This window comes from Crassostrea angulata, chromosome 2 (genome assembly GCF_025612915.1).
Source record: "Crassostrea angulata isolate pt1a10 chromosome 2, ASM2561291v2, whole genome shotgun sequence".
Classification (NCBI taxonomy): Eukaryota; Metazoa; Mollusca; class Bivalvia; order Ostreida; family Ostreidae; genus Magallana; species Magallana angulata.
The window spans coordinates 51,941,772-51,954,191 of record NC_069112.1 but is presented as its reverse complement, the minus strand read 5'-3'; the positions used below and the strand labels follow the sequence as shown (position 1 = coordinate 51,954,191).

Below are 12,420 nucleotides of genomic sequence, written 5' to 3'. Positions count from 1 at the left end.
ATATTGCCGCACGAAAAACCAAAGAAAGTGTTAACTGTTTATATTTACATTTATCTCTGGAGCAACCATCCGTAAAAGTAAGCTAAAATACTTACAAGTATATCATATATCCGTCGTTAATTATTATAAATTATAATAGTAAAAGTTTTAAAGAAAGTCTGAAGCAAGTAAAGCGACGACATCAGTAGTAAATTACCTGAAGAATTTAATGACATTTATTATTTCCACATGTACGTAATGGTCCGAATCTAGCGCAAATTTTTATACGCCTCATATTATGTACAACTTTTCAACACGTAAGTGAAAGGAACTGTAGCTCCAATGTCATCCTTCATATATGTGGAGATCACCGTGGTAGCTACAATTTAATAGAAGTCTGAGGTCAGTCCGTGCTCCCAGTGTAGCGTTAGTTTTAATCGAACAAGAAACACATTAAAGACATCATTGAACAATATATTATTTTCTACTATAGCTACTAAATAAACTACGAGGGTCAATCAAAAAACACAAAGACAATTTGTCTCTCGATCACATATTTTTCATGAAAGTCCTATCTAACAGATAAATATGTACACCAACACTTATTTTATTGATATGCAAAGTTTTAGATAAAACGGTATTTTTGTTACTCCTTTTTGAAAACAACATGTTTTGTCACCACGGCGCAGGGTAACGTTCAAAACATGACAAGAAAAAACACGCAGTTTATAGATATACACCATATTATTTCACGCTTAGGTTCTTGTGTCTTTAACCTTACAATTTAAAATGGCACTGACATTTAATATGTTAAACTTAAAAAGCAGTTTTTAAAAGTTAAAAGGAATAGGTATATTCAATTTGAGAAAACTTTTACCATAAAAAAGCTGCATATTACTTTATCAGGTTAGCTTAAACCTAATGGGTTTCTTGTTTAGTATCCCACTGAGTTAAACTAGATTAAAATAATCTTCTATCATATTTGATACAAAACCTAGCATAATCATTATCCCAAAAAGCGTTAATATTTACCATATCTAGTTTTGAAAAAAAAATTCAAATTGCGTTGACTTGATCCCAGAAATACATTTTGAAACTTTTTTTCCCAGAGTGCTTAATTTTTCAAAGCGCGTCGTGACAGTACAGGCGTTATACATGTATAACGCCTCTTCCAGGAATATCTTTCTTACAGGAATATCCTTCTTAATTACAGGAATATCCTTCTTACAAGAATACCCTTCTTACAAGAATACCCTTCTTACAGGAATATCCTTCTTACAGGAATATCCTTCAAAGTTCAGACTTATCAAAACAACAAAAATGTAGGCGAAAAAAGTATGGAATGTAAATATTTTTTATTATTTTCCAATAATGAAGCATCTTGGTTTTTTTTTATATGGAAGACCAATAGTGCACATATAGATGAAGTTGATGGTTGATACAATGAAAAATACACGTATTATGATATAGACGTACAATGTATGGTTCATTAAATGCAGAGTTTGCTCATGAACTGTTACACATATAAGACAATGTACAACCTACGCAGTGTCATAGGCAACAAAACAAAAATAATAATAAGTGGTTGGCATGCATAAGTATAAATAATGGTGCTATCATTGACAATTATATTTTTATACATCATTTTACATGAATGGTATACTGATTTTCTACCTGAAATGTGGACAAGTGAAAAATACTGCCTTAATAACATATGCTTTTGACAAAACTTTCCCAACAGATGAATTCATTTTTTCTGCATTAACTAATATATATATTGTATTTGAAGGTTAAAAAAAAATCAACATTTTTTTTTGTTATTTCTTAAAAAATTGTGGCAATGATTTTTTTCTTCCAATGTTTAATAAATGAAAGAGGCTTACAAAAAATATGAAATGTTACAAAATTTTGTCTTTGAGTATTATCTTATAATTGTCCGTGCTTTAGAAATGGCATACACACATAAAGAAAATAAGAATTCTTGTTCAGTTGTAACCTATTTCGGACTCTACTAAAATGTTTCACAACCATAACAAAATTACACATATATAAACTTACAAATAGATAAAGACAAAACTTTGAATACTTTTCAAGACAACCAGTTCAAAATATTGCAACTTGTTTAAAAAACTAGATATCACAACCAATATACGAAATTATACTCCTTAAAGGTCCATGGGATTTTAAAAGCATGAAGATTTTTTTTTTATAAATAATTCTCATCATTAATGAAAATGGAACATTTTTCATGAATCAAAATTATATTAAAAATATTTTTGTGAATTATGTGATTTTCAAATATCAAGGGAGATCACTCAAAGACTGTAAAAAATCGACCAGCAAATGTGTCAGAACTTTCTTCGAAATCGTCTAAAAGGCTAGAAAATTCTTAGCTGGACCGATTCCTGCAGTCTGGGAGGCAGGTTATATCTTTTAATGAAGGGACTGGGTTGGACAAACAAACTCGTTATTCTGATGTTATGCTAAAGTTGAAAAACAAATGATTGTCACCGTACAAATTGTCCAATATCAGCAATTTCAAATGTTATATTGCAAAAAAAAAAAAATTAATAACCACAAAAAAATGTATACAAGTAAATCTGCCTAAAGATTATTGCATAAGTCTCAGTTCCTTTGATTTAACTGTGATACAAGTCCTGGTTTAAATAGGCACAGAAAACATTGGGTATTGGTTGTTTATCAGTTTCTTGCTTCTATATGTGCTTATATATCTGTATAATATTAACTGTTGGAAATCCAATACAACTTTGAAAGGGTAAAAAAAGAATAACAAGTTATCTATCTTTCTTCATAAATGATCTGAATGCAACAATTCAACTAACACTTTGCAAAAGCATAAAAAATAATCCCATGTTTGTTTTCATTCTAACATGTACACAGAGTAAAACTAGGTAACACTGAATCATTTTGCACTTAACAAGGTTTTATATTAAAACACACACTTGTTGCATACAATTTCATCATCAACAAAGCATTTCACGATCACTTCTTAAACAACCAGCTTGTTAAAATAATTAAAACAACTAAAGACAAAGAAAAAAAAATAACTTCTTTAGTTGCTACAAAAATATACAATATATCATTTCAAACAAAATAAACAAATTTGGCTGTAAACTATGACAAACCATTGACAATAAAAATAAATTTTAAACAGATGACTGTGTGTGTTTGGGGTGGGGTTGTAGGTGGACAGTGTCTTCTATATATAATTAACATGCATTTTATTTTGCTCAAGTTAAGGAATAAAAAACCTTTTTTTAATGACTGTTCAGCACATTTTAAATTTTTTTTTTTCACATGTAACAATGTAATGTTTTTATCACAACCAATCAGAAACCTCTGAATTCACAACCCCATTGGCTATACTATGAATCTCAAGTCCAACATCAATCCACGGAACATCAAAAATAAAATGAATATCCTTGCGGCTTTGTTTTTGGTTATTTTAGTATGCTTTCAAAAGTCTCCACCCTTCTGCCTGCCTTTAAATCATCATCATCAATCCAGCATTATTAATCTTCTCTCTTGCCTGTTCACCATTGCACACGAGTACAAAATGTTCTAGTCTTACAAGTGTTTGGTTCTATGGTCAACCAGCAGTGGGAAGTCAATGTCGGACACAGAACATGATTCGTTTTCCTCAGAAATGGTCAACCAGGACAGAAACACTGTTTTTACCCACACGACCTTGAGCCACTCCGTCCATACCAGCCAAGGTCATATTCTGCCACTGAGTGGGGTGACCTGCAAAGATAATGCCACACATAAATACACGGTAGTAAACTTCAAATTAGGGAAGCCTATTATCTCCCTCAGGATCCATCTATCATTTTACTATTACAGTTTAACAGAAAAAAGTTGCAAGGAATCTGAATACTTTGAATTTGAGTTTCAAGTTGTGAGAATATGGTGCATATCTTTTGAATTTTCAAAAAAAAAATTAAATCCACATTGCAGACTAACTGGACATTGACTATCTTTCCTCCACATATCTATTCAGTACAAGTATCTTATCACTATATACTGTTTGCCAGATTGCTCTGTACAATAAAAAAAAACCTGTTAAAGCTAAGGCAATTCTGACTTGGTTTCTAATATACCGCTCATCCACAATATCTTTTAAGTTTACAATGCATTTTTGAGATAAAGGCAATGAAACCAGCTTTGCTATGAGTGTGAATTCATTTTAAGTGTAATCCCTGTCAGGGATTCCCTGAGACCATGTTTTACTATGATGGAATTAAGGTAGACGCCCCTCACCTGTGGGGGAGTCGCTGGACTTGAGGGCGAACGACCAGCTGTCCGGGTTGACGGAGGCACAGTGAGGGAGGCGGAGCTCCACAGGCAGCAGGAATTTGAGGCCGTGCGGTCCGCACATGACTAGAGGGCTCAGGAGGGTCTCCCCTGCTCAAAACAAAATATACTGTGTAACAATTTATCTGCATTACAGTTTTCCTGTGTCAGGTGTGATTCAGTTTACCTGTGTCAGGCGTATTACAGTTTACCTATGTCAAGTGTGTTACATTTTACCTGTGTTAGGTGTGATTCAGTTTATCTGTGTCAGGTGTGTTACAATTTACCTGTGCCAAGTGTGTTACATTTTACCTGTGTCAGGTGTGTTACAGTTTACATGTGTTAGGTATTTTAAAGGTTATCTTGTTCAATGTTTCAAAGTTTTAGGCACTAACAAAATCATATGACTCATTTTCAGAAAAAAACCTAAATCATGACTCTACACAACAACAAATACTTGACCAATCAATACAAGATAAATGTTTACTTTTTTAAGAAACAGATATTTGCTAACCAACATATAATGTGTGAAAAACATTCAATATACAATGCTATTTTGATTACAGTGAACAGTAATTTTTTGGGGGATATATCAAATATAATTTTTTTTATACTTCAAAGAACATTACACGCAAAAGCAACAGGCCTATAACCAATCTGAAAGCCTCCAAGAGGTTTATTATCTGACAGTAGTACAGACCTTTATCCTTGTCTAGGGGTGGCAGGATGTTGTTGTCCTTGCACACCTTGAAGTAGATTTCTTGGCTCACTCCTTCAGGAATGGCACCTTTGGGAATTACTATACTGACACCTGAAATATAAAGTCACACATCTTATTGTTAAAAGGAAAGTTTAACACATATTCATTGAAAAACGTTTAGTTCGTTTTGTGCTGCACTTCTTATCCAAACAATTCAAATGCTTAACAAAATGTGCAAGTGTAGAACAGTTTACCTACTCAGTAGACAATGATATAGTTTCTCTGTATCAGATGAGATCTACTTACATCAGGTGATACACGGTTTAACAGTATCAGGTGTGTTATTGTATCAAGCATGTTACAGATTACATGTACCTGTATCAGGTGTGTTATTCACGTAGATTACCTGTTTCGGGGGACTCCAGCACCCCTCCCTGATGGTCAAACACACCCCTGGCTGTAGCCACCACTGTGTGGTTTCCTTCGATCAGTTGACCGTTATCTGACCTAAATAAAAGTCAAGTGTTAGCTTTTTTTTTTTTTTACTGTTTTTACAATTAAAAACTTTGGATCTTATCAATTCATCAAACTTATCATTTGCAAAGAATTTGATTCATAAATATTGTGTTTTAATCATGAATTTCAACCATGTACTTTTATATCTATTGAACCACTGTCAAATTTTCTCACTTTCTATTCAAAAGGTTGAGGTAGCTAAACACAGTTTCATATAAAATCCGGGGGTTTTTCTCTGGGAAAAAGCATGTTGGGTAGGGATTTTCCTGCTATTTTTATGCGGTATACATAAAATTAATTTTTTAAATTCTCAGTTGCATAATATAGTGGACTATCTTTCGAATACATGAAAAAATATGTAGAAAAATTTTAAAAATTAATTTTGTGAGACTCTAAAATAAAGGGAGGTAACTCCAAAAACATCCGGATTTAACACATGCAGAATTTCATGAATTTTTTAGTGGGTGACATAGCTCTTTAAAAAGCTGGCGAATGTACCCTGAAAATACTATCAAACGATGCCTAAGAACTTGTTCTTGAAAATGTACAGAAATTAAAATTGCTGATTTGGTTGCATTCTGCATTTAAGGGGAGCCTAAAATGCATGGGTGTATTGCATTTAGAGGCATCCTTTTGTCTATTTTCCATATGTTTTGAGTGCCAAATTAATTCTAGCATTAAGTTACATGTGCATTATTCTTCAATATTTAAAAAAAATCACAATTTTATCTTTCTATTGATATATAGATATATATGTAACATGTTTTTACAGGGGTCATTTTTATATTTTTATAGGGGTCAGTTTTGCTTTCCCCTCATCTGAAAACGTCCTTATAACGTTACATATAAAACTGTGTTTTGCACCCTAAACTGACAATTGACAAGCATAATTATATTTTTTTAAAAAGATATAAATATGAATTTTAAATATTTTTCTAAATGCATATATGGTAAACTGTTATACTCTGTCCCAAGATATTTTGGATTCACATTTGGCTTAATTGCTTGATATTTATAAATACCTCGGGATTCAAACGATGTTCATTCAAAAGTATGAAAAATTTCCAAGATTTCTCAGTCAAAACGCCCCTGTTAGCTTATCAGGTTTCAATATAATGCTAAAAAATGTGATGTCTACGGAGATTTTGTATTGCAGCAAGCCCGGATGATAACGTTGAAAAATTGCCAATGTATTCCGAGTGTATTCCAAATGGAGAAAAGATGTAAACATTCCCCATTATAAATCTCCGTAAGGAATCTGTTTTCGTTCCTGTGAATTTTTCTGAGTGAAAGATGATAATGTGTCAATGAAATTATCTTGGAAAATATCCCTTTCAACTATTTCAATTGCACTTCTTTCACAGGTAAGTGTATTTTTATTAAAAATCGTCCAAATGTGCTGCATAAATATCTTGGGACAGACTATAGGTTTAAAAATCCGGCTTAATATGAAAATTCCAACTATAAGTCTTATATGTAAGCTCATAACAATTCATTTACCTGAGTACCATGGTACATCATTTAATATTCTAAACTTTTTGATAAATTGTACTTTATATTTTGACAGCCATAATACAGCAGCATGCCTTCATACACAAAGTTTGATACATGAAAATCTGAATACATACATCTCTTTATAAAAAAAATTGTTACATAATTATGCTTACTTGTAAATCTGTGAATTAACTCAGATAGAGTGAAAACCTTAATAGATCAAACACAAATTTATATCTTATTTTGGATTTGATTATTTGTCCAATTTGACCCTACATGCACCTGTAGAATAAAATATCAGCCATGAATGGCTTTTAACTTTAAGGGGGAAAACGACATGGATTTAAGGGGAGAATTTTGACTTTGTTCTTACCCAACAAGAAAAGTGTTGGAAGCATTGACTTGCTCAATGTTTGAACTTTCACCTTTGACCGCATTATCGCTTGCCCTTTGGTCAGTGTCTTCTGACCTTTGCGCACTCTCCTCAGGGGGTGAGGAGGAGTTTACCGTAGGTGCTGTAGGTGGGTTAGTATCAGAAGAGAGAGTGGCGCTACAGAAAGAAAAAAGACCAAACCAAAAGATAGACACCTCAAACACTCTCAACTTCCTGTTCAACCAAAACAAAATGGCTGCTATTTGATAATATTCATCAAAATTACTGGTATACAAATTTTGTTATTTCATGTGTTGTTTTTTTCAAATTCTCATTTCTTGCAATTGAATCATTAAATTGACACCCAATTAATATATTTCATGTCAAATATTTTTGTATTTTTTCGTAAATAAATGGTGAACTACGGACATTATGAGTGTTGAGGCTTCAGCACAATGAGATGAGAGTTCAAAGCATCAGTCACATTTAAGGTACATCACCTCACCCACCCACCCATCCCCCTAATATTTCATAACTTGAAGTTTAATTTTGTTTTTTGATTTAACAAAGAATGCTGTTTGATAAGTTAGTAATCGAAATAATCATCAGACTTATCTTCTTATCTCCCCATACTATACATGTAGTAACAAGCTTACTTTTGTTTGATCTCTGTCTCACTTCGACAAAAAAAATACATAGCAGGAAAGTGAGCTCATCGGTATGCTCTATGGCCTTACAGCTTGAATGACGGAATCTTAATTTTTATGAATTAAAATTAAAGTTTATATAGAGCAGTTTCTCCCCAATATGAGTAACCTCCCTTATCAGAAGAGTTCTCTCCCTTTGTCTAGATGGGGGCTACTGTGCGTTTAAACATTTCTGCAAGACTGTGCCGTGAACTCTCTAAATCAAGAAAACTAAAACAGGCATAGGATGCTAACTAAAGATCTAAAGATATCCAAGTCACGGTATAACTCCATCACAACTAGATTTATGTACATGGCTATAAAATGACATGGAAAATCTAACTACGGTATAACAGAGCATGCAAATTAAATTCATGCATCAAAACTACTGGGAGTCTGTAAATATACTGGTACTTCATTAGATCATACATGTACAAAATAACAGGCTGTCAGAGAGCTTCCATTCCTGTACATATAGCACAAACGATCCAGTGGATTGAGGATATAGATACAAACACTCTGCAATCCAACTTTATACAGGAAATGATGCAATCAAAATATCTCTGCATACTAATTTTAAGTGGGAATATTTCTTTATGAAAGGAAGTGATATTCAGTGACATGGCAAGTGAACAACTTGAAAAAAGCCAACAAAGTCAACTTACACAAAGGAACAACTGAGTGCTAATTTGTGAGACACAATTTTAAGCCAAGTTTGATGCTGAGAAATTACACCCTTGCTCTGATGGAAAGCATGTAAGACACTTTGAATTTCATTAGTTAGTCAATCCATGTATATATACAAGTATTGGTCTCCAAATATGATATAATTAAGCCAATTTATTTCTTGATTTCATGAGTACATGAGATTCAATATAGCATTTAGGTGTAAAACTGTTCTTGTGATTATATCAATAAATACACTGCCTAGTGAGATATGTACTGGGCTCCCGTCTATGCATCTCAGAGATTCTCTGTGGTGTCTGCGATATCAAATACTACTTTCTTACCCAATGTTAAGGGACTCTAATTTCAATTGTCGCAGATTTACAGCAAAAGGTTCCTCATCGGAAGCTGCAGGGTCGTCTGCCAAGTCTGGATCTCCTTGTCCATTATGATTGGAGAAGACAGTTTTACAGGTTGTTTTTGGCTTATTCTTGTCATTGGTGACTTTGACATCGTCGTCGTCGTATATATCGTCCACACAGGTCTCCTTGATGTCTTTGTTGTAGGCCAAAACGTTTCTTTTCGTGATTCCCGACGTTCGCCTGTAGGTTCTATAAATGGTCTGTTTCTCCTGCGTTACTTCGTTACTTTGTTTATCGCTTTTTACAGAGACGCGGACTCTCTCGGCAGACTGATCGCGTCTGACATAGCTGTGCGGTTCCCTCCGATTTTCTTTACTCTTTCTTAAATCTTGGTTCCTTCCCTCCGACCGACCGTTGATGACCTGAGGATTTTGTCTGACCTCTGAGCTTTTTGGTTCGTTAGTCGGAGATTCGTGACTGATTCCACGAATCAGAGAGTGTCCTACTGAGGGCTGATCATACATTCTGTCATAATCTAATATCTCCATCACCTCTCGATCAACCCCATTGTTTGTATTAGGTTTTCTTTGAGCCTTTTTGTCAGCAGTCTCAACAGTACTCTTTTTAAGAGACACATTTGATTTATCAGCTTTTCCCGGAGCTTGCAATTTGATAGGGACACTCAATCCCTTGCTACCCCCTTTATCAAATTCCTTGCTCCTGGCATAACCGTTTTCCAACTTTTCCGGCAGTTTTTCTCCATTTCTATCTTTGTCTTCCTCATTTGTTACCTTCCTCATGTTACTTGTATTTTCTGGAGAGTTTTGACTCTTCTTCGTTTCAAGCTGAGGTTTTTTGACCTCTTCTTTACTCTCCACCAGTGAGTCAATAGAAGGACTCCTTATCACAGACCCTTCGCTAGCAGTTGAGGAATCATCGTCGTCTTCTACTAGAGTACTACTGGATGGACTCTTGACCAGTCGTCCCCCTACTTCATCCTCATTGCCATTCCTTTGAAGCCCATTACTAGGTATGTCATGAACCCCCAAAGATGAATTTTGCACATCACCATCCTGTTTCCTCTCTGTTTTGTTGTCCTTCATTTTATCATTACCTTTTACACTGTTTTGGATATTTTCTGGTGATTTCTGTTCGTGTATCTCTTTCTCTCCTTTTTCTGGACCTGCAGCTCTCACATCCTCAGAGCTTGACTTCTCGTAGGAGGACATTCTCCCATGGGTTCCTAATAGGCCCCTGTATCTATCAAGTCGATTACTGGTGGGCGACACCTTCTTGTCATCTCCCAGTTTATACCTATCTAGTCTCATTTTAGGAAAATTGAACACACTGGCGGGGGGAATGGCCTTCTCTTCTGTCCCCTCAGGTTTTCTGTCGTGAGTGGTGGACAGCCTTGAAGAAGAATTTGTGATATGATTGGAAGGGATAGCATCCTGTCCTTCTTTTTCCGGTACTGGATCTTCTGCCATCCTTGCATAATCATTATCTTTAGTCTTGCTATCCTTCTCATTTCCAATTTGGTGCTTCGTTCCATATTGTGCAGGTGCCAAATCACCCCTTTTCAAAGGAGGAGAAAGTTCAATGCTATCTTTAACATTTTTCTTTTTTTCTTTATCCATCTCCTTCTCTTTATTGTCATCACTATCATCATCATCATCATCATCATCATCATCATCGTCATCATCATTGTCAAAAGCGTTGTTGGCTCTGTCTGAAGTTCGTGCAAGATGGGTGCTTGCACTTGGGTATTTTGGCAAGTTTTCTGTATGCAATTCATGAGAATAATCAGAGCTATTGGCATCATCCATATTGACCTTGATTTTCTCTGTTCTGTCATAGGTTGGGAAACCTGTACTCCCTGTGGGACTAAATTCCTCACTGTCATAGGCAGAATCTTCCATCTTCTCACCTGTATTCCATTTGCCATCTGGTCCATTAACACTTGACACCCTCACTGCTTTCTCTCCATAATTGTGCATGTTGTCAATCTTCCATTTGCCATCTGGTTCATCAACATTTGACACCCTCACTGCTTTCTCTCCATAATTGTGCATGTTGTCAATCTTCCATTTGCCATCTGGTTCATCAACACTTGGTGTTTGGTCTGCTTTCCATTTTCCATCTGGCTCATCAACACTTGAAACCTTCATATCTTTCCCTCCATAATTTTGCACCTTGCCCATCTTCCATCTGCCTTCCAGTTGATTCAAACTTGAGATTTTTGTTTCTTCCTCTCTGTAATTTTGCCTCTTGTTGTCTGTCTCCTCTTTATCATCAGGCCAGTCACCAGCTGATCTTTCCAACACTTTACGGGTACTAATAGTTTAAACAAAAAATACATGAATAACATGTATATAATTGATTAATAGGGAACCCCTATAGGTAAAGTGCTACACTTCCTGGTTACACGAGTTCTCTTACCCCGCCTGCCTTGGCTGTGAGCCTTCTACTGGATGGTTAGCCTCATTTTTATCCAGTGGTTGCTTAGGAACTGTGTCAGAGTCACCACTTTCAGGTGCACTGACATGATGTGTGACATGTGTATCGTCATGGTGATTACTTACAGTAGCACTACCAGGTTTAGGACTTGATGTTCTAAATCACCAATATCAAAACATAATTATGTATTAAACATGCAAAATATGTGTCTGAAATTTAAAAAAAGACCCAAAGTAAGTCTATCCAAGTGAAAGTATGGGGAATATCAAAGATGAAAACCCAAGAATATGAATAATCCACCAAGAATATGTAATATAAGAGGATGGAAGCTTTAAGGATGAAGATGATTTGGTCACAGCCACTACATGAAACACTAGCTACATATAACTAAAGAAGTCAGAAAGTCAATGAAAAAATACAGTGCTGCATGTTGTAAGAGAAAACATTGTTACCAGTTCAAGGTGCCCAATCCAGTAAATATTCATAATATGCTCATGAATATGCATTTCATCCACTAACCTTATATGTTTGCTGGGTTCAAAGCCTTTTCCAGCTGGCACTTTGCCAAACGTAGACATGGCGGGTTTTCTGTAGGCTTCAAAGGCACTGCCGTGGTCACTGCTGTCCTCATGGCTGCTCCGCTCCCGATCACTGGCCTCGTGGTTCACAGCCCTACTGTGATCTCTAAAGAGAAAGTAGATCACAAACACTGTATATGTTACCGTAATCTCTAAAGAGAAAGTAGAGTAAAAACACTGTAGATGTTACTGTAATCTCTAAACAGAAAGAGGAAAATGTTATCCTAATATCTAAATAAAAAGTAGATCAAACCGTTGATCTCCAAAGAGAAAATCTATATTTGGATGAAATCTT

At 35.1% G+C, this 12,420-nt stretch overlaps 1 protein-coding gene across 14 annotated transcripts in view; it reads right to left on the bottom strand.

The window, feature by feature from the left end:
• Positions 1 to 1,319: 1,319 nt before the first annotated feature.
• The window catches only part of LOC128173747 (tight junction protein ZO-1-like), a 64,527-nt gene continuing 53,426 nt past the window's right edge, over positions 1,320 to 12,420 (bottom strand). For 9 of the 14 annotated variants that reach the window (XM_052839408.1, XM_052839410.1, XM_052839409.1 and 6 more), the window contains 7 exons: positions 12,067 to 12,231; positions 11,530 to 11,703; positions 9,073 to 11,424; positions 5,400 to 5,500; positions 4,994 to 5,104; positions 4,261 to 4,404; positions 1,320 to 3,744 (listed from right to left, as the gene is read on the bottom strand). In XM_052839408.1, the coding sequence (XP_052695368.1) occupies positions 3,641 to 3,744; positions 4,261 to 4,404; positions 4,994 to 5,104; positions 5,400 to 5,500; positions 9,073 to 11,424; positions 11,530 to 11,703; positions 12,067 to 12,231 (3,151 nt within the window). In that variant the 3' untranslated portion in view covers positions 1,320 to 3,640. Of the gene's footprint in view, positions 3,745 to 4,260; positions 4,405 to 4,993; positions 5,105 to 5,399; positions 5,501 to 7,376; positions 7,554 to 9,072; positions 11,425 to 11,529; positions 11,704 to 12,066; positions 12,232 to 12,420 lie in introns of all 14 variants that reach the window. The other 5 variants (XM_052839418.1, XM_052839419.1, XM_052839421.1 and 2 more) reach the window with 2 other exon arrangements.